We start from the raw sequence: 23064 nt of genomic DNA on the forward strand, positions 1-23064 counted from the left end.
TAAATCTAAATCTAGGTTCTAAATGTTAAATGTAAATCTAAATGTTAAATCTAAATCTAAATGTTAAATGTAAATTTAAATGTTAAATTTAATCTAAATGTCAATATGTTAATTCTAAATGTTAACGGTGAATTTGCATATCAGCTAAATATTTAGTTTCACCCGTGACATTTAGATTTAGTATTTACCATTTAAATTTACATTTAACATTTAGATTAAGATTTATATTTAACATTTAGATTTAGATTGTGATTTAACATTTTGATTTAACATTTAGCATTTAAGATTTACATTTAACATCTGGAGTTAGATTTAACATTTAGATTTAATATTAAACATTTCTATTTAGATTTAACATTTTGATTTACATTTATTATTTAACATTTAGATTTAACATGAACATATTTTTACAGGAAAAGTAAATTTCACAAATATTGCTGTAAATCTGGTCATAAAAAAATTCACATAACATTTTTTAAACGTGGTTTGTTGCTAAATGTTTCTTTTAGCATGCCCATATCTTCAGTTTTAATATAAAAAGCCTGTTTTTGGTTTTAAATATTTGCACGTTTGAACCTTTTTTTGAAAAGACCATCTGGATTAGAAACATCTTCTTTTAAGGGCCACATCAGCACTAAAGTCGCCAGCTGTTTTTTGATTTCATATTTAGTATTTACATATCCTACCACATCATTAGCTACTCTTGGCATCTACTACCTGTTTTTCCCACAAATGAGCTTCAAAGACTCGTCATCAGCTGCTTTTCCACCTGTTCAGTGTGACAGTCTGATTAGATCCACCTTTTGCTTCTTTTTCACACACTATTCAAACAACAAACCACAACAGACAAATGCAGAATTTAAAACAAAGCAAGAGCTACATGATAGAATAATGCAGATATAATTAGCTTTTGTAGACACTGAAGTGCATCCTGGGAGTTGTAGTGAAGTGACTATTTTGCACAGCTGCTGGTCTTTTGTGTGGAGGATTTCCCACTGCTCCGACTCACTTTTTCCCTCAAATCGACCAAAGTATTTTTTTATTTTTAGCACCAAGGAATCTTTTCCAGGTCCTGACGCTTATTAACCTGCAATCAAAGCCGCAGGTGAGCAGTCAATGTTCATTGGAGCTGAAGTGAAGCGAGAAAATCTTATTTGTCATTCATTCTGCTTTTGATTTTTATTGACTTCAAAATGACTTGAAAGCCTCATCCACAGCCTCTGTTTCTCAGTGTTAGTCGACGTTAATGTGAGCATTGGTTGGATGTTAGCTGAGCTTCTCCTTTTCCATATTTTTTCATTTGGATGCAGATTGCTCAGGCTTTTGCTGTCTTACTGTAAAGTGCAACACTGAATATTCATGCTTTTGTGCATCCAAAGCAACCTTTGGAATCTTAAATATTTTACAATGGAATAGAACTACAACATTTTGCTTAGAATCCTATGGAAACACATCTATAGAGCATAATGATGGAATGAATGAGTGATAAGACATTTTAAAGAATCCCATTGTAAATAAGTAAAATGAAACAGTATTTATGCCTCCTGAACACATTTAATGTTTTAAATAGTTTTTATCATTGCTGGTAATCTCCCTCCTGGTGTGGAACCACGACTGACCCTTGTATTTTCAGTTCATGTTCTAATCAAAATAGTTTTCATCATCATTATTATGATGATCATTTTTAACTATAAAATAAACATTGTAAAACCCCATATTTTGAATGCTTTCTTTGTTGATTTTCCACTAATACTCTCTCTCTCTCAGGTACTCCCTGTAGTGCCATTACATACCCCTATTTGAGAAACACTGGAATAGAATATACCTTTATTGATCCCCAGAGGGGAAATTCACATGTTGCACCAATACACTATAGAGCAGACACTAAAAACTAAAATAAATACCAACATTAGATAATAGTGCAAAATGTGTGTGTGTGTGTGTGTGCGTGTCCAATGCACGTGTACCTGCCTTCCTAATTTCATTAAACTTACAAACTTACCTAATTTAAATAGTCAGGTGTAGTGGCAGGTGTGAGTGAAGCTATAGCGATCAGGTGCGCTTCACTATCGATCACCGTCTACATGACATGTCAACACTTAAAAAATATATTAGGTGGTTATGCATGCAGGCGTGTACACGTGTGCAAGTCAGTGTGTGTGTGTTGCATGCTGTCCAATCACAGCAACGATCTGACTCAGAGCGTAACGCTACAGTCACTACCACTCTATGGAGAAGTGTAGTGACACAGACTGTAACCGGACTAAATGGTGGTCCGTTATACACTCACACACACACTTAAATACCTGCACAAGTGTTTACATGTCACATAGACGGTGATCAATATAAAGGTCACCTGATCGTTAGCTTCACTCACGCCACACCTACGTTTGTTAGGTGCTAGGGATGTAACGATTCACTCAACTCCCGATACGATTCGATTCAGGATACTGGGTTCACGATACAATTCTCTCACGATTTATTTTACAAAATGGGACTGTAGACAAATGATGACTGAAAAATATTCCTTTATTTTTTTGGGAAAAAAATTAGAAAATACTGTTCTATTTTCCTTTTATTTTTCATTCTCAAAAGAATCCCTTGATAAACTATTCAAAACAATACAATTTAACTAAAAATAAATCTTGAATGAAATAAATAAAGGAATAATACAAAGGAAGAAGCCTATTAATTTAAATTCTTGTTTAAACTACATAATAGTTATTTTTCTTTTTAAAAGTGCTACTGAAAATGTATTTTGTGCCTTAACAATTGGACTTAAAAAAAAAAAAAAACCGTCATTCACTGATTTACGTCAGATATTTGTTTAGACCAGCAGAGGGCGACCAGTAGTCGGTTGGCATGCAGAAATTCTTGCAGTGAAGAAGAGATGCTATGCTAGCAGACAGAGCTAATAGAAAAACGTGACTTTTACAGATATTCACGTAATATTACAGATATTCTTTCGGTGCTAAAGGGGTAAGGAATCATTTATTAACATGTTTAAGAGTATTTGGCGGCCAGAAAGAAAGTAGTAGCAGATTCCGCCCGCCGCTTGTCCACTGCTGGACAAGAGACGGGATAATATATAGCGCCCTCTGCTGTTTAAAAAAAGTACTGTGATTCAATTTTCAAAGTATCGATGTCAATCGTGATACCTATGAATCGATTTTTAACTGCCTTACGATTAATCGTTACATCCCTATAAGGTGCACATCCAGGTGTGGCGTATGTGTGCAGACGCTTTAATGTGTATGCACATTAAAGCGTCTGCAGAAGTGTAAGCACGTCTGCAAGCATACATGCGGACGTGACCTGTGCATTGTGCCCGTGTACCCATTCTAAGTCTATAGGAAATGTAGAGCAGACGTGCAGGCGTCGATAGACTGGTGCGCATGAATTTAGAAGCAATCTACCCCCCATAGTGCGTGTGTGTGCGCGTATGTGGGAGTCCCTGTGTATGCTGAGGATGTTTTATGAGTCAGTGGTGGCGAGTGCGATTCTGTACTCTGTTGTTTGCTGGGGGAGCAGACTGAGGGTCGCAGACGCCAACAGACTCAACAGACTCATCCTCAAGGCCAGTGACGTTGTGGGGATTAAACTGGACTCTCTGACAGTGGTGACAGAGAGGAGGAGCCTGTCCAAGGTGAAATCCATCTTGGTCAATGTGTCCCACCCACTCCATGATGTGCTGGTCAATCACAGAAGCACCTTCAGCACCAGGCTGATCCAACCACGGTGCTCCACAGAACGCCACAGGAAATCATTCCTGCCTGTGGAGATCAAACTGTATAATTCATCTCTGTAACTTCACAGCTTGACTGTTGTACATATCTAAATCACATTTGTATATTTGTATTATTTTTGTAAATATCTGAATTATATTGGTATATATTTGTTTATTATTATTATTATTATTATTATTATTATTATTATTATTATTATTATTATTATTATTATCTATCCTACTTTTTTTGTGTGTTTCTGATCCCTATTTTGAACAGTCTTTTACTTAATTATACACTTATTTATTGTTTATTCTTTCTTTTGTCTTTGTTAACGTTTTTATTCTTTTATTTGAGATGTGTTCTGTGGCTGTAACAAAAGCAATTTCCCCCTGAGATTAATAAAGGAATTCTGATTCTGATTCTGATACAGAATGTGTATGTGTTACTGTGTGGGTCCCTGTGTGCAGGAGGTTCTGAAATGCGTAGAACTCCCTGTATTCCGGAGGAAACCCAGTCCCATGTGCAGGAGTCTTTGTGTGCTTTCCTCAGTGAGGGACTGATTCTTGTCTTGTTTTTCACTCTCTTCAGATAAAAAAGCCCCTTCGACACCCCCCTCCTCCTCCACGTATCCTCTGGTGCCTCCTGGGAGGTCAAAGGAAGGTGATCTCAAAGCTAAAAGCTCCAGTTCTTTGCTGCAGTTCGCTCATGGAGGACGGCTCGTGTCGCTGAAAGGAGACGCCGTCCCGTCCACTCTGCCCCTCAGTTTGCTGCCCCTCCTGGGCAGAGGGCTGAGCATTGGCCATCTGAGGGGCTCCAAACCTTCGTTGGGACAAGAGAGTGGTCCAAGTCATCGTCCTCCGACGGACGCACACACTGAACGTACGCACACACTAATCACTGTGAGCCCCACGCTGGACGCAGAGACAGAGACACCTTCTCCAGGTAGGACCACTGCCAAAACACATCGTTTTCAATCACAGGCTTAGAAAGATGATACATTGAGTTCCCAGTTAGGATTTTTGTTCCAACCCGACGGGCCAGGTCGGGTCAGTCGTCTGCATTGTAGTGCATCAAAAACAATCAACTCTGTAAGTCAGGGGTTCTCTATCTTGGGGTCAAGAGTCAGGACCCCATTTGAGGTCGCCAGAGACTGGGAGGGGGTTGCCAGATGCCTTCAAGAATGTTTTCAGAACAATTTGCGTATTTGTCTTGCCATATTTGCGCTCCTCTTAATGAATTTTTGCTACGTTACCCCCATTCCTGCCACTTCTCCATCAAATTTCAATACCTTTTCTGCACATTCTTTCCTTTCAAGACATTCTCTGCACTATAAACCCTTTCCACCACTTTTCCCATCTAATGTCTCATATGTTGACCCATTATTGTCACTTTTATCCTCTTTTCACTATAATCAATGCTTATTTTTGCCAATTTAACCACAATCACGATCTGTCATGTCCATGATTTTAAACTAATTTTCCCTACTTCCAGCCAATATTGACACTTTGAAGTTGCGCTTTTTACCTGTCTGTTTTGTAATTTGTAACTTTTAACCAATTTCTATTTGTTTTTTTCCACCAATTTTGGTCACTTTTAACCCATTTTATTTCTGATTTAAACAAGGATTTACATCTTTAAGAGATTATTTAGACATTATTCAGATAAATGGATGAAAGTGCTCGTTCAGAGAAAAACGCCCAATTTCGCATGTGTCAAAAGCTGCAGATGGCATGACAAACACTTGAACTTTCGTTGTAGGTTAATGTCGGAACTTTTTGTTGGAAAATTAATTTCAAAGATGGTGGACATTCAACATGTTTTTTAACTGTCAAACCTGGATCAGGAACCAGATCTTGACCAAACTATATCTTGTGATAGACTTTAGTGGAATGAAGGTATCCTGGCGATATCCTCAAACTTCAACCTGCTGCCAAATCCACATTCCGGATTGGATCCATACGAAACTCGACATTTTGATAGAGTTCAAAACCCAACACAGCTCACAGCACCGAGACAGCCCTAGTAAGGGTCATCAACGACCTCCTAATGGCGGCGGATGTTGGATGTCCATCCCTGCTTGTCCTCCTTGACTTATCAGCAGCGTTTGACACAGTAGATCATGCCATCCTCGTCTACAATCCACCGTTGGTCTTTGCGACATGGCCCTGAGCTGGTTCCAGTCCTATCTGGCTGGTCGGACTGAGTATGTCGCCCTTGGTGGCGCTAAATCCTCTACCCAGCCGGCCACCTGTGGTGTCCCCCAGGGATCTGTCCTTGACCCACTTTTATTCACTTTATACATGCTCCCCCTTGGCCATATAATCAGCAGGCATGGCATGTCATTCCATTGCTATGCCGATGACACGCAGCTCTACATCAGGGTGGAGCCGTCACCCCCTACAGCCCTTTCATCATCTTCATCACTAGCCACACTGACAACCTGTTTGGAGGAGACTAAGGCGTGGATGAATCTCAACTTCCTACAACTCAGTAGTTCCAAAACCAAAGCCATGCTGGTCGGCACTCCACATCAGGTTACAACATCCCCCATAACTTCTATCCCCTTTGCTGGTCATGAAATTCCACTCTCCGCAGCAGTCACCAACTTGGGTGTGAGAATGGATTCTCACATGATGTTTGACACACACATCAAGCAGCTGTGCAAAAACTCCTTCTACCACCTGAGGAACCTCGCGAAACTCCGCCCCACACTCTCTCTGCCCGACGCTGAAAACTTGTACATGACTTTGTCTCCTCCAGGCTAGACTATTGTAGTGCTCTCCTCATCGGGATCCCAAGCAAGAGCATTCGCAACCTTCAATACATCCAGAACAGCGCTACTAGGATCCTGATGGAGGTGCGCAAATATGATCATATCACCCCCATCCTGAAATCACTGCACTGGCTCCTTCTGGAACAAAGAGTTGAATATAAGGTCTCCCTCCTCACCCACCTGTGTGTACACGGAAATGCCCCAACCTGCCTAAAGGAACTTCTTATCCCCCAGACCTCCTTGCGCACCCTCCGTTCCGGCAAAGCTCTCCTCCTTAAGATCCCCAGAACCAAGCTGCACAGCATGGGTGACCGAGCCTTCTGCTCGACTGCTCCCAGACTGTGGAATGCTCTCCCAGACCATCTGAGAGCTCCGCAGACTGTGGATTCTTTTAAACGCAGCCTAAAGACACACCTTTTTACAAAGGCCTTTCCGTAGCCTTTTTTATGCCTCGTTGTTATTGGTTTTAAACTGTTTTACTAGTTATGTTCATTAAAGGTCTTAGGCTTTTTTTTGTAGCACTTTGAGATTTCTTTAATGTAAAGTGCTATACAAATAAAATCTATTATTATTATTATTATTATTGTTATTATTATTATTATTACATCAGTCCACCAAATTTGAATGAAAAAAAATTGCTGAATCGGCAATTTGGATTGGATCTGCATCATGTTTGGTCAAATGTTGCATGTCATAGCCTTACGTCATCCTGCAAAATCTTGAACAAATCGATGAAGATCTGACGGAGATATGATTATTAGAAAGATAGGGAATTTTGCAATTTTTGATATTTTTTTGTGACCTTGATCTTGAACCGACCTTCACCAAAATTGAATGGTCTCATCTGTGCCCAAAAACCAATTCACAGAAAAAAAACTGAAGTGGATTTGTCAAAAATTGAGGACACTATTGTGTACACAGACAAATACAAACATGACGACTAATATACTTTCGAAAACCATTTTCGAAAGTATTAATATGGTTATCACAGATTCATAGAACAATGGATCATCATTTTGCTGACTTTGGATGGACGGAGTCCCAAAAATATCTCCCCTTTATTCCCCCTTATAGATGGCCCTGTCTCCACATGACTGTTCTTCAATGTTCATGTCTGTGTTCAACCACCTTCAGGTACAGTGGGGGTCCCTGGTCTCTGGTGCTTTTATTTTGGGGGATGAAAAGGTTGAGAACCCCTGCTGAGAGTGACACGGTTGGAGCAGTTCAAAAAACACAAACCGAGCCAAATGAAGGTGATGGAATGATCAGCTGTTCTCTGACCAGATACCTGAACTATCCCACACGTTTCATCGTTTGCTTTTTCTCCATCTTTGTGTCCATGAGACTACGCAGCATATCAGAGTTAACTCCTCCCCTTTCTCCACAGCTGTCTGCACACTCGTCTTCTCCGAACCTGAAGGCTACATCGACTCTAACGATGACCCACCGCTGCCCGACGGCGAGCTTGTGCACTGCACGTACACTGTGACGGTGTACAGAGGGTACGGCGTGGAGCTGCAGGTACACAACAACAACAACAACAACAACAAAAAATCAAAACACAGATACATAAAAACTATGCTACGTTCAATGACAAAATAGGCGGTTTTATTTATGGAAAGAACTGGCATTTTCTGTGATCACAGAGTCAGGTTCATTTATGCCTCTTAGTGGCAGCAGCTGGTACTGCTGCTGTTGTTCTTTAAAGGTCTCATATCATGCGATTTTTTGCCCATCTCCATTTATTCTAAGAACCTCAAAAACATAGTATTTGAGGTTCTTTTCCCAAACTTGCCTATTTTCCAGAGTTTTAGCCTCTGAAAAGTTACTTTCTGAGCAGTGTCTGCATACGCATATTCATGATCAATCAACTTTCAGAGTAAAACGCCTCACTGTTGGGGCGAAATACTGGAGGGCTCCAGCAGAGGTCTCTACTTATGTTGGTGAACATTGGGGCAATATCTAGACAAACAAACAACTGAGGCTTTCGCTATGAAGAGAAGCTATAAACTTCCATCCTATTAAAGCTGCTATCCGGAGTTTCTGAGAGAACGTCTCGATGTCCCGCCCTCAACAGCTCTACTTCCTCCCCTTCCTCTGCCAATCTACCAGAAGCTACGCCTCTACGTTTGTGCACGCTCATTGCGAAACATAACAAAGTCGCATAGCTACAAAAACTACACATTTATTGTTAGTGCCATAACTTTTGATTAAAACACGTTTATTACCTGTCCATGGGAAATGTCACCAAATCCTGGTCAGTTCGGAATCTTTTTAAAAGCAGCAACTCCCTCCACCTTTGAAAAGCAGCTCCAAGATAAATTCTGTTGTGGTCACAAAGACGTTTATCCACAATCTTTGTACCTGGACTTTTCTTTTGTTTTTTTAGTAGAAGTTTTATACGTTGGTAAACGTGGAATGGGTAACTGGAGTTTTGGAGCGTTCCTCCATGATGCTCTGCTGCTCAGTGATACCTGTTTACTGTTGTGACGGTGCATTTTCTTTGATTGACAGTGGCCTGCTCCAAGAAGTCAAAGCCTATTGGCTGGGTGAAGTCGCCGCTTTCTTGCATCTGTATAGGGGTCTATAGGATGAAGGCGGGACATATATACATTAATGTATATGAATGACCACCAGCAGTACACCATAGTAAAAGACTAGTAAGGTATTTTTTTGCATTTCAAAAGAATGATACATAAACATAGATTTTTCAGAAACTCCAGATATCAGTGTTAATGTGGAAGGCGCGAACATGTGACCACTGCACCTCTGTAAGCGATGACAGCTGTCTGTCTGTGTGTTACGGCTCTGACTCTGAGTTAATCTACAGAGCTATCAACTATGCAGAAACTTGTGTGCAACACAATAAAAAATATGTGGTAGTATTTTATAAAAAGAGAGCTGCACTCTTTCCTTCCACAGCTGAATGTAAATAAGCAATATTTTGTGTCTACAGTTTTCAGTGTGTTTCCCCACAAAAAGGATCACACACGTCACCTTCATAAATGTAACTGCTTCAGGATTATAACCATTTCTTTGCAGTAATTGATGATTTAGCACAGTGGTTCCCAATCTGTTTTGTCCCGTGGACCTCCTTTGCATTTTTGTTAAATCATACAAATTAAAAACAATGATTTAAAGTGGAATGTTTAAAAAAAAATAAATAAATACCATACACTTCTATTTGATTACTTCAATTGTAAGTAAATACAATCTCCAAATGTTTGTCTCCTATTGTCAGAAGTGATAAAATGACCTCTGCATCATAAAATAATTCTGTTTCAATTAATTACAAAAAAATATAGTATTTTATTGAGCAATAGTACTGATAGTTTGTGGTAAATTTGTCAAAAAAAAACCAAATAGCCTAAAAAAGAACCAGGAACATTTCCCAATTATTTTTAAATTAATTGTTAAATATTTTCGAGTACCCTCTGCAATGTGCTCCTGTACCCTTAGGGGTACACGTACACCTGTTTGGGAACCACTGACTTACTTTGTCATTCACAAAACTACAAGATGTGATTAATTGTGAGAAATTAAAGTCAAAGTTGCAATTAATTAGTGATTTTTAAAAAAAATTGATTGCACGTCTCTGGTTTTGTCTCCTTTGGTTATTTTATTTTCAAATCCTCTTTTTTTTGGTTTATTTTCAATGTTGTGGCTTTCTGTTCCGTTTCAAACTGTGGGTTTCTGCAATACAAGAATCAGGCTCGTACCGCACGCTGATGGTAAAATGCTTAAACTGAATTATTTGTGCATAATACTACATAGTAGCAGTGAAGCATTTGCCAATAACCCAGCATCAACTTAGCTGTTTAAAGTCTGGGTGTTATGTGTGTTTGTTCAAGGTGAAAAGTGTCAACCTGTCAGACGGAGAACAGCTGTCCATTAGGAGCGCCGACGAGCACGGCGCCATGCTCGTCCTCGCCAACCAGACGCTGCTGGTGGAAGGTCAGGTGATCCGCAGCCCGACCAACACTCTGTCCGTTTATTACCGCTCAGGGCCGGAGGGGGCCATGGGAACGTTTCAGCTGCACTATCAGAGTGAGTCTCCGTCACCGGCATGGGCAACTATCGTCCCAGGGGCCACATGCAGCCCATTAAACTAAACAAACCAATAAAATGGCAAAAATATACACAAAAGCACAACAAAAATAACAAAAACATATATATATATATATATATATATATATATATATATATATATATATATATATATATATATATATATATATATATATATATATATATATAAATACAAAAAAATACACAAAATGTCCACACAAATACACAAAATTAACCAAAAAACAGAGAAGATAACTAAAAGTACACAAAACAGGGAAATATAAGAATGTCATTTCTTATGTAAGAATACAGAAAATGACAACTGAAATACACAATTTTCAAAAAAAAACCAAGATGACTAAAAATGCACAAAATAACTGAAAAATTAAAAAAAAATTACAACACAAAATGACAACTGAAATACACAAATTACCCCAAAAAATTTACACAATTACTAGAAATACACAAAAATAACAGAAATTTAAGAAATGACATCAAAATGACTCAAAAAACATTCAAAAGTTCAACAGAGTAACTCAAAAAACATACAAAACTATAGCAAAATATATAAGAATAACACAAAAAATATATAAAATGCTACAGAAATACACAAATTAACCAATAGTTGTTCAATGCGACAAAACCCCCCTCATAATATAAATAAAATCACTCCAAAAACAAACAAAACAATAAAACTCAAACTTTTTGTTCTTTCCTGTATTACTGTAATGCTCAGATTGGTCATTATTCTAAATACTGAGGAATGATTATAATGTGACCCTCAGATCAGACAATCACATTTTAATGACCCTTGTTTTGATGAAAGATGTCCATCTCTGTGTTAATTCATGCCATGTTTGAAATGTAAAGAGGTGTACTGTATGTCCAAAAAGAAAACGGCATCATTCATTAGGCGCTAAGAGGCTGTTTGCACTCTGTTTACACGCTGATTGCATAATTAAAAATCTCACTTTGAATCTGTCATGTGAATTAGCTGATTAGGGCTCTGATTAATTGCCTCTCATTTCATTAGGAGGTTTAAGTATGTGTGAGAGTGTGTGTGTGCATGTGTGTGTGTGACAGGGTTTGAGAGCGAGGAAGCACTGGAGTGTCACGATCCACCTGTGCCATTAATCACAGCCGTCTAACCCGTTTAGCACAGAGCAGACAGGGATTCAAACACGTGCTCAACCTGAGGGTCGGGACCCAAAAGGGTTGGATTATCTAAGGCAAGACAACAAAATAATTCTGTGCTTTTATTTTGAAGGTTTGGAAAGTTGTTAGTATGCAGCAGATTATCATCACTTCACACCTCTGACAAAAGTTGGTGATAATGTGGCAGGTGAAAAAAAATTCCTGACGATGAAAAGCATATGAATTATACACAAAAAAACCTCATAAAATGACAGCAAAAATACACACAAAAATATTACCTTATTGACGGTGGTAATGGGTCTAAAAACACTAACAGTGGCACTAAAAACTCAGGGAATGACAACAAAAATAGACAAAATTACTCAAAAAATATACAAAATGGGTCCAAAAACACACAAAATGACATTAAAAACCATAGAATGACAACAGAAATACACAAAATGACACTGAAAACATAGAGAATGATATCGAAAATGCACAAAATGGGTCCAAAAACACACAAAATGACATTAAAAACCATAGAATGACAACAAAAATACACAAAATGACACTGAAAACATAGAGAATGATATCGAAAATGCACAAAATGGGTCCAAAAACACACAAAATGACATAAAAAATCCAGGGAATGACAACAAAAATGCACTAAATGACTCCAAAAATACACAAAATGACACTAAAAACACACAAAATGACACCAAACCCAAAGACCAACAACACAAATGCACGCTAAAAAAACGCTAACACCTTGTAGTATCTTGTATGGTGTTTTATTTAATCTCATCTTATTGTGTCGTATCTTATTGCAGTATATTTCCTTTGGTGTGAGTTAAAGTGTGTGTGTGTGTGTGTGCGTGTGCGTGCGTGCGTGCGTGCGTGCGTGCGTGCGTGCGTGCGTGCGTGCGTGCGTGCGTGCGTGCGTGCGTGCGTGTGTGTGTGTGTGTGTGTGTGTGTGTGTGTGTGTGTGTGTGTGTGTTGTTTAGTCTTCAGGCTGAGCTGCTCACTGCCAAAGAGGCCTCACTTTGGAGAGGTGTCTGTGCTGGACCTGCTGCCCGGAGGCTCCGCCCGCTTTCACTGCCACATGGGTTACCACCTTCAGGGCCAGCCGGTGCTGACCTGCCTGAACGCGTCGCTGCCGGTGTGGAGCGGCAAAGAGCCCAGCTGCAGGGGTGAGTTTCATCATCCGATCAGCACTTACGTCCACACACACACACACACACACACGTTAGTGCTGATGTCTCCGCCCTCCTCTGCAGCTCTCTGTGGAGGCACTGTGAAGAACGCCACGGTGGGACGCATTTTGTCTCCGTCCCCCCACCACGGGCCCAACTCCACCATGGAGCGCTCCTGTTCCTGGTCCCTGGAGGCCCCGAAGGACCAGAGGCTGCACCTTCATCTGGAGAGACTCGCTCTGGGACCCACTGACAGGTACGTGCTAAACTAAAGGAGAACGTCACATTTCTCCCACCCATTTCCATGTCAGTTTACACTTGTGTTTTTCAACCTTGGGCCTGAATTGCCTAGTAAATGATAAGATTCATTACTGATAAAAATTATTAGTTCAATGCAGTATAAAAAAACCAAGAAAGGGAAAACATTTGTATAAATTAAGGAATGAACTGCAGTATGAAAATATCAGCGCTAGCATATCTTGTCACTTTGTACATTAATCCTCATAATTAAAAACTAGAATCTAGAACAATTTGTTATATTGGGACCACTGGTTTAGAATGACAACAAAAATACAAAAAATGTGTCCAAAAACACGCAAAATGGCATTAAAAACCCAGAGAATGACAACAAAAATACACTGAATAGGTCCAAAAACACACAAAATGACTCCAAAAACACACAAAATGACACTAAAAACCCAGAGAATGACAACAAAAATACACTAAATGGGCCCAAAAACACACAAAATGACACTAAAAACACACTAAATGACTCCCAAAACACTCGAAATGACACTAAAAAACCCAGAGAATGACAACAAAAATACACTAAATGGTTCCAAAAACACAAAAAGTGACACTAAAAACACACAGAATTACTCCAAAAACTCACAAAATGACACTAAAAACCCAGAGAATGACAACAAAAATATACAAAATTAATAACAGAATAAAAAATATATATTTTAAAAAACTGTTTTAATTATTATTCTCTTTCAAATTAAAACACAACACACAATTTTCAACAATTGCATTCAATACTTTCACTTTCTCAAATATAAATGTAGTACAATGCAGTATAAAAAAGAAGAAAGGGAAAAAAATAAAAAATAAAATATATTAATTAATAACCTGCAGTATGAAAATATCTGAGTTTGCGTGTCTTGTCACTTTGTGCACTAATCTTTTTTACTCTATTTGTATTTGTAACACAGTAAAATAGGGTCACGATCCAAAAAAGGTTGGGAACCGCTGGTTTACACATTAACGTTTCATCGTCTTTCCCTAATAACATGTGTTTACAGGCTATTAAATTTCACCAAATGATGCCAAATATGCTTAAGACTGTTAATGTAGTTCAGTATTATTTAACATTTATATATAAGTAGAAATGTTCTGAAACAAACCTGTTAAGATCTTAAGATTTTGTGCGAGATTTTTACACTTGCTAAAGCTAACATTAGCCTACCCGTACGGTTAAGCCAATGGTTGTAATGTGTGATATTGTCTGAAAACATGTCGGGAAGGGTTTAATCCATGTCATTTCCATTTTAGAAGGTGAAGATCGTCCTATCACGTCAGATTTTGTGCGAGAATTGACATTTACGTCTCTCATCACACGTTTACGAAAACAAATTGTGCATAAATGCGTGATATTGTCCTAACACATGCGTGTTTGGCGACGTTCGCTGTCATATTACAGTTTCTGGTTTATTTTGTGTACAAGAACAATAGAAATAATTGAAAAATAATAACAATATTGACATTTTTCCAGAAGTAATTTCTGTATTTTCCATGATCACAGAAAATCAGAGACTCTACAAAAGACGTTGAGGTGCATATTAGACCTTAAAAACAGAATCTCCAGAGCCGCCTTTTTCTAACTAAACTAAACAAAAACATCTACACACGCTGCTCCTCCTCACTGCTCCACGTCTGCATACGATTTGTAGAGGCTGCGATTTTTTCTTTTTAAAATTTCACTGATTCTGTTTCAGAATTTAACCAATTTCCACTTCCCGAAATCATGCCAAACACGCTTAATGTGATTAATTGAGCTAACTATTATTATTAATTTCATATTTTGCCCATTTTAATGTCATATTTTTCACATTTTAGATTTTTTTCAGTGCAAAATCAAGCCACAGGCACCGTAAAGCCCATTGAGTTTTGGCATTTTGAGTTTTGACTCTTTTTTAAGAAGTGATGATGAGTCATGAAGTCAGACTGGTTGAGAGCAAGCAAGCCAAACGTTATTTCTACTGCGCATTTCATACATTCAGACTCAATTTAAGGGGGTTTGCATAACAGAAAAGACAATAAAACATTAATTTCATCATAAAACCAGGCGGATTCGGCTCTGAGAGACTGGCTGAGAAAAGCTCAGACTGAAGCTGCAACCCTGAATGACAAGGAAAAAAAAAAAAAGCAATAAAATGCTGTTTTTTCAACAATACATAAATAAAATCAAGTAATGCAATGCAATTAAAAAAATTATAAAATGTTGTAGTTTTTTTGTTTAAAAGAAAAAAAGAAGTAAATACATAAATTTAAAAAAAAAGAATTAAATAAATAAATAAAATCAAGTACTAAAATGCGATACAAAAAGTAATAAATGCCAGTAATAAAGTTAGGGTCATATTATACATTATGTTAAATAAAATAAAAATTAAAAAACACAGAAGGGCAGGATGGTCAGAATTGCCTGAATTTAACAAATGTAACCATCCTTTTCTATATTTTGGAGTGAATATTGTTGTGAATAATGTTTGTGATGGAAATTTGCCTTTTTAAATAAAAAGATAATAAAAAAATACAAAATATGTACTGTGTATATATATATATACACAGTACATATTATTTTGTATTTTTTTATTATGTTTATATATATATATATATATATATATATATTTAATTCACCTTGAATTAAAATGGGGTTGCCTGAAATTTCTAGTAGTTGGTGAGAAAAAAAACTTTGGTAAAAACAGATTTTTAATGTTTAAAATTATTAATTATTTTTCAAATACACATCACACACAATAAACATCAAATAACTACATCCTATACTTAAACTTTCTCAAATATAAATCTAGTTTAAATAAAATGCAGTATAGAAATATCTGAGGTGGTGCACTTGCCACTTTGTGCACTAATCCTGGCGCCTATAACAAACTTTGAGTTGAGTTCATTTGTCATTGCACATACAGAGCAACGAAATCACATTTCAGTTTCATCCCGTCCAAGAAACCATGAAAAGACAATCACATAACATTTATAACATTTATAACATGGGAGCACAGGAGCGGGAGAACTGCAGTTGGCCACAAGGGCGGCGCCCCAAATTTAGATGAGAAATGGGATAACAACAATGGGTAAGAAGAAGAGGTAAAAAAAAAAAAAAGGCAAAAACCAAACTAGGCCCTTGTAGAGAGGGGCAGAGTTTGGGATCATGAAAAAAAACTCTTCAGCATCATTGCAACAGAAACCAACAAACACAACATACAATTCAATACAACAGCATGTTAGCACAGGGATTGGAGCTTTAGGATGGGTAGTTTGCAGGTCAGCCACAGTGTGGCGCTGCCCTTATAGCGCAAAGGGGAAGTATTGTGAAAAAATGACTTTATAATGGTTTCGCTGCAGTGTTATACATTCCTTTAGCCTCATTCAGAGTACCAAAGTTGAAAAAGTTCTGTTTCCTCCCTCCCTTGTTATTCCATATTTTATAAAAAGTCAGCTCCAAACGGACAAGTTGGATTTTTCTCGCGTTGTGATGTCATAATGCGGAAACTCCTCCTCCTTACAATCCTGGCTCCTCCTCCCCTATAGAGGAATGTGAGCTCCTCTCTTTCAAACTACCTCACAGGTAAAACAAACACTGCGGTTTATTATAGAATATACGTTATGCTTTATTATCAGATATGTAAAGCTACATATGCAATGTGTTCTCTCCCTGAGAAGCACCTTAAATGCACTATTCCTGTGGCTATGAGAGCTGAGGAGGAGAAGAAAGTGACTTCGCAGCTTAACACCCCAGTGAGTGTTTGAAACAGCTGACTCAGCTGACAGTTTACTGCGCTGCTGCTGCTGATGTGATAAACACACACCATGGAGCAGCGTTTATCGTTTCACAATCACAATAGCCTCTTAAACAGCCATGTGTTTTACTGTAATGTGCAGTTTTTTGGCTGAACACAATAGCAAGAGTGTGTGGATAGCAAAAGAAAATCGCTATGGTAATAAAGCTGTGGCGTGAAATCAGCATCTACAGACACGCCCACTCATTCATATGCATGAAGGCCCCAAAACAGCCTGTTTTTAGAAGCGTCATTAAAGTCACTTTTCAGAGGCTCAAACTCTGGAAAACAGGCGAGTTTGTGAAAATAAACCTCAAATACTATGTTGTTGGGGTTCTTAGAACCAATGGAGATGGGTGAAAAATATCATAATACTGGACCTTTAATAAACATGATTAAAAACAAATTCTAGAAAAAAAATGTCTCTGGGGTCACCGGACATTTGTGATATCAAAATGGGGTCACCACCCAAAAAAAGTCGGGAACCTCTGAGATAAATGATTAAATATTGGAGAAATCAATGCTTATAAAGGTGAGTTTCTTTATGCCATGGCTTTAGTTGATGCTGTATTGCGTGTTTGAGTGTTTTTCATTGTCTGTTGATGATGTCACTGCTTCTCTGCAGGCTGGTGCTGTGGAGCGGGCTGGACGCCGGCTCCGTGGTGCTGTTCGACTCGGGCCGAGGAGGACAGATTCCCTTTGAGGGCGTGATCAGCGAGGGTCCGACTGTACGGGTTCAGTTCATCACGGACCAGCCCAACCACAACACGGGGTTCAATGTCCGCTATGAAGGTACAAGATGCTCAGGATTTGAAATCCATCAGAAATATTCACTTCACGAGGAGGCTTTGATGGAGTAGAAGATTATAGGTTGACTCATCTGTTCCTCCTCCAGCCTTCGAGCGAGGCCACTGCTACGAGCCGTATCTCCAGAACGGAAACTTCACCACCTCGGACCCTTTGTATGGGGTGGGAGCGGTGGTTCAGTTCACCTGTGACCCGGGTCACTCTCTGGAACAAGGACCGCCTGTGATCGAGTGCATCAGTGCCAGAGACCCGTACTGGAACGACACAGAGCCGCTGTGCAAAGGTAACACTGAGTCTAACAAGTTTGTTATACTGTGTATGTTTTTTTTTTTACTTTTTCTCCTTCTTCTGTTCTTTAAATTGCATTTTCTTTTTAACTATATTTATATTTGAGAAAGTGAAGGTACGTCACGCAGTTTTTTTTAAATTATTATTTAATTATCAGAATCAGAATCTTTTATCTGTCATTGCACAAAAGCATAACAATTTTTTGTTTTGTTTTAAATAGCAGCTCTCATTAACAGTGCAAGACAGTGAAGAAGAAAAAAATGTGCAAAAGACAAAAAATAAAGAATACAATATACATATATACAATGTTTATTATAAAATAAAACTGAAATTAAAAAAAGGAAAGGGGTGGGATGGACATGGATATTTACATATGAAATAAATAGTCAATAATGATGTGATCTTTAGTCAGTGATCAGCCTGATGGGAGCACTTCTTTAAATAACCTTCCTTCTTCTGTTCTTTCCTCCTTCAGCTCAGTGTGAGGGCGACCTTACTGGTCCTGGAGGGGTCATCCTGTCTCCCAACTGGCCCGAGTGGTACGGAGAAGGCGAGGACTGCAGCTGGAGGATTCACGGGGGCGAAGACAAACGAGTGCTGCTCGACGTTCAGCTGTGAGTGAAAATAAAAATAAAAAAATCAACACATGACAAACAAACACAAAAGCCAGCTGTGATCTGAGGTCCGTCTGTACGAGGGGAAACCACGGCACGGCAGTGATTAAAAATGGATGTGGAGAGCTGTGAGCGAGGAGTCAAACAGCGTCTTTTCTCTGCTCGTAGCGAGTCATTAAACTCAAACATTAGAGAGGCTGAAAGAAACGCAGCTCGTACCAGGCTCTCCGCACGGGCCCGTTTCTAGGATCCGTCTTGAATTAAGACGTGGTCTGACATGAGAAGTCGAACTACTACGCTTCTTTAAAATCAAACATGTTTGAAGATTATTGATTTTTTTTTCTAGGGAGTGTGAAAAAGCGGTGCAATAAGTTTAAAATCATCCTAGAAAAAAGTAATATTGAAAAATAATGTAAATTTAAAATGCTAAATTGTAGTTTATAAAACTCTTTAATTTCAGGGTAAAGTTATATTTTATGGGCTCCTAAACTTGCCCGAACTTATTATAAAACAATAATAGAGTACATTTTTAACAGACAATGCTTTAAACCGCTGGTTTTCAAACTTTTCAGCCTGCGACCCCCAAAATAAAGGTTCCAGAGACCAGGGACACCCACTGTAGCTGAAGGTGGTTGAACACAGACATGAACATTGAAGAACAGTCATGTGAAGACAGGGCCATCTATGAGGGGGAATAAAGGGGAGAGATTTTTGGGGCCCATTCATAAAGTCAGCAACATGATTGTCCATTGTTCTATGAATCTGCGTAACCACATTTATTTATTTATCTGAATAATATCCACTGTTATACAGGAAGTTTATTCTTAATGGAGCCACAGTATATAGTCATCTTAAAGGTATAAATCCTTGTTTTAATCAGAAATAAAATGGGTTAAAAGTGACCAAAAATGGTGGAAAAGGTGGTTAAATGGGATTTTTAAAACCACAGAAAATTGGTTAAAAGTTGCAAATTAAAGTGGCCAAAAACAGACAAAAAAAGTGGTAAAAAAAGGGTTCAAAGTGTCAGTATTGGCTTAAAAGTGGTAGAAATGGGGGGAGGCGTTAATGTAATTTAAAAAGTAGGGGCAAATAACAGGCAAATAATGGGCATGACAAATATCGTGAATTTGGATAAATTGTTAAAAATAAGCATGGAATATGATGAAAATAAGTTAAAGTGACAATAATGGGTCAAAATATGCAACATTAGGTGGAAAATGTGGTGGAAAGTGTCTAAAAGTCAAAAAAAGTGCAGAAAAGTGGCAGGAATGGGAGTAATGTAGCTAAAATGCATTAAAAGAAGCAAAAATATGGCAAGGAAAAGTAATGAAAATAAGCAAAAATGGGCTCAAATTGTTCAGAAAATATTCTTAGTTTCTTGAAGGCATGTGGGGACCCCCACCCAGTGTCTCGCAATCCCAAATGGGGGTCCTGACTCCAAGGTTGAGAACCACTGCTTTAAACAATAATAACAACATGATCATCAGTGGTAATAACTGAACGTCGTCAGACACGTCTCCGTTCATCCTCCTTCCTTGCATTCCCACCTGGAACTGTTAATGCTGAACTGTCGCCACACGTTATCTGGCTGTTGTCAGTAGCGCAGCTACGGCTCTTAAATTTCAAAAGCCTTTGTTTTCCATCTTGTATGTTGTGAATGTTGTGTTTTTGTTGCAATGTAGAATGAAGAGTTTTTTCATGATATCTAACTCCGCCCCTCTCTACAACGACCCAGTTTGGTTTTGCCTTTTTTACCTCTTCTTCTCACCCATTGTTGTCCCCCATGTGATTTGTTATTGTCCTTCATGTTTCTTGGTCGGGATGTAACTGAAACTGAATTTCCCCTCGGGGATTAATAAAGTATAATCAATCAATCAATCCTCTTTTCCTCTCGTGTTGGAACAGACTGAACATCAGCGACAGCGACATGCTCACCATCACCGACGGCGATGAAGTCACCACACGCATCCTGGGCCGCTTCGCCGGTGGCAGCGGGCCCTTCAAGCTCTCCTCCTCCACCCCCGACCTCACCGTCTCCTTCCACTCAGACCCGGCCGGGCTCGTCTTCGGCAAAGGAGAAGGTTTCATCATCAACTACATGGGTGAGTGGGACAGGACAAACACTTATCAGATTTATTTTACACACACCTAACAAAAAAATTACCGGTTGTGACAAGTCAAGACATTGATAAGATACGACAAGACATCACAAGTCCTATTTTAAGACAAGACTTAAAATAGAACAAGGCACAACATTGTAAGATACGACGAGACAAGTCTTTGAGATGAGACAAGATGATTTTATGGAATATGACAAGACAAGACATTGTAAGTTATGACAAGACAAGACTTTAAGATAGGATAAGACTAGTCATTGTTAGACATTATTCATTATCAAGACCAAAAATAGGCCAATACATTGTGAGATACGACAAGACAAGACTTTGAGATAGGACAAGACATTGTATGGTAGGACAAGACAAAACTTTATAGAATATGACAAGACTTTAAGATAGGACAAGACAAGACATTGTAAGATACGACAAGACATTGTCGACAAGACAAGACTTTTTAGATACAAGACAATATACAATGGGACAAGACAAGACCTAAAATATGACAAGACAAGGCACTGTAGGATACGACAAGGCATTGTAAGACATGACAATACTTTGAGATAAGATGAGACATTGTATCTGTGACGTGCTGTCAGGGTAGGCAGAGTAGGCAGTGCCTACCCAAGGGTGAATTGATATTTTGATTATTTGTTTTAATTATGATATAATTATAAATTATTTATTTTTCCATTTCCAATAGCCTACAGTACCTATAAGTTTGAAAGTGTCCGCATTTTGTGCGTTTCACTCCACTGTAAGCCAGAGGGAGGCCACGCCCCCTCCCAAAAGCACATTGCTCCTCTGCCTCCCTTTCCATTGCGTGATTTTACGTGTTTGCGCATGCGCAGTCAGGTCCCCAAGATGACAACCATTTACATCCAAAGGCAGCGTAGAGAGCTGCCTTTGGACGTAACTGCGCTATGCTAAATGCTATACATAAGTTCACAGTACATTAGTGAATAGATGCCATGTGACCGCTGCTGCTACGTTCTCTAGCGAGTGGGTGGGATAACACTACAGGCAGGATGACAGCACCAGAGATGATAGAGAAACTTTTTTTTGAGGAAAAACGACAGCTTTTAAAAGATGGAGACCAACACCTGAGTTACCAGACCTTCAGCAAAGGTAAGGTCAGAAAATGTTTCATACTTTTCACAGTGAATGGAACAAAAGGAAGGATTGGCTTTGTGGATGCTCCTCACTGAGGATGTTCTAAGTTGTTGTCATTTTCTCCGTGTTTCTGTGTTTCCAACACAAACAACAGATGTGCTGCCGTGTCATGAGATATATCTTGTTGGAGAGTATGGAGGCTATATAAAATAATTGTTTATGTTTCTTTAATGGTGTTTATGATGTTGATTTTGTTAGATGGCTAAATACTTGTTCATGTGGATCTTATTGGGTTTTTTCTTTCTTATTATGAATTTTATATTTTGATAAGCACATTGAGATGACTTTGTTGGAAATTGCTTTATACAAATAAAATTGATTTGAATTGAATTAACACTTGTCAGCAGAAACATATGAAATTGTCATTAGTGGTCTCGATGTGCAACGTGCCTACCCAACCCTAGTGGTCACGGCACGTCACTGCATTGTATGATAGGACAAGACAAGACTTGATAGAATATGACAAGAGAAGACTTTGAGATAGGATAAGACAAGTCATTGCAAGATACGACAAGAGATTGCCAATAAGACAAGACTTTTTAAGATACAAGACATAAGATTGGACAAGACAAGACCAAAAAAAGGACAAGACAAGACATTGTAAGATATGACAAGACAAGACATTGAGATAGGACAAGACATTGTTTGGTAGGACAAGACAAAACTTTATAGAATATGACAAGACAAGACTTTAAGATATGATAAGACAAGTCATTGTAAGATAAGATAAAACTTTTTAAGATACAAGACATTATAAGATTGGACAAGACCAGATCTAAAATAGGATAAGACAAGACTTTAAGATAGAACAAGACATTGTAAGACGGACAAGATAACACTTTAAAATAGGACAAGACAAGTCATTGTAAGGTACGACAATAAAATGAAGAGCACAAAGAAAAGTAAAGAAAAGATGAGCTATATAAGCAATAGAAAGTGTGTATGTGCGGGTGTGTGTGTGTGTGTGTGTGTGTGTGTGTGTGTGTGTGTGTGTGTGCGTATGTGTTCAGAGGAGGAGATCAGAGTCAATAGAGGATGAATAATTGATCTAACAGGAACATGGACTCACGCGAATCCCTGCAGACCTGTTACTCTG

The 23064-nt window shown here is 38.5% G+C and overlaps 1 protein-coding gene across 1 annotated transcript in view; it reads left to right on the forward strand.

Annotated features, from left to right (window-relative positions):
* The window catches only part of sez6l (seizure related 6 homolog (mouse)-like), a 46707-nt gene extending 25765 nt beyond the window's left edge, over positions 1–20942 (forward strand). The window contains exons 2-10 of the mRNA XM_028462187.1: positions 4317–4670; positions 7889–8022; positions 10353–10548; positions 12708–12893; positions 12981–13152; positions 17598–17764; positions 17868–18062; positions 18543–18681; positions 20587–20942. Coding sequence (XP_028317988.1) covers positions 4317–4670; positions 7889–8022; positions 10353–10548; positions 12708–12893; positions 12981–13152; positions 17598–17764; positions 17868–18062; positions 18543–18681; positions 20587–20833 — 1790 coding nt within the window. The 3' untranslated portion in view covers positions 20834–20942. The remainder of the gene's footprint in view (positions 1–4316; positions 4671–7888; positions 8023–10352; positions 10549–12707; positions 12894–12980; positions 13153–17597; positions 17765–17867; positions 18063–18542; positions 18682–20586) is intronic.
* The last annotated feature ends 2122 nt before the right edge of the window (positions 20943–23064 follow it).

This window comes from Gouania willdenowi, chromosome 12 (assembly GCF_900634775.1).
Source record: "Gouania willdenowi chromosome 12, fGouWil2.1, whole genome shotgun sequence".
NCBI lineage: Eukaryota > Metazoa > Chordata > Actinopteri > Blenniiformes > Gobiesocidae > Gouania > Gouania willdenowi.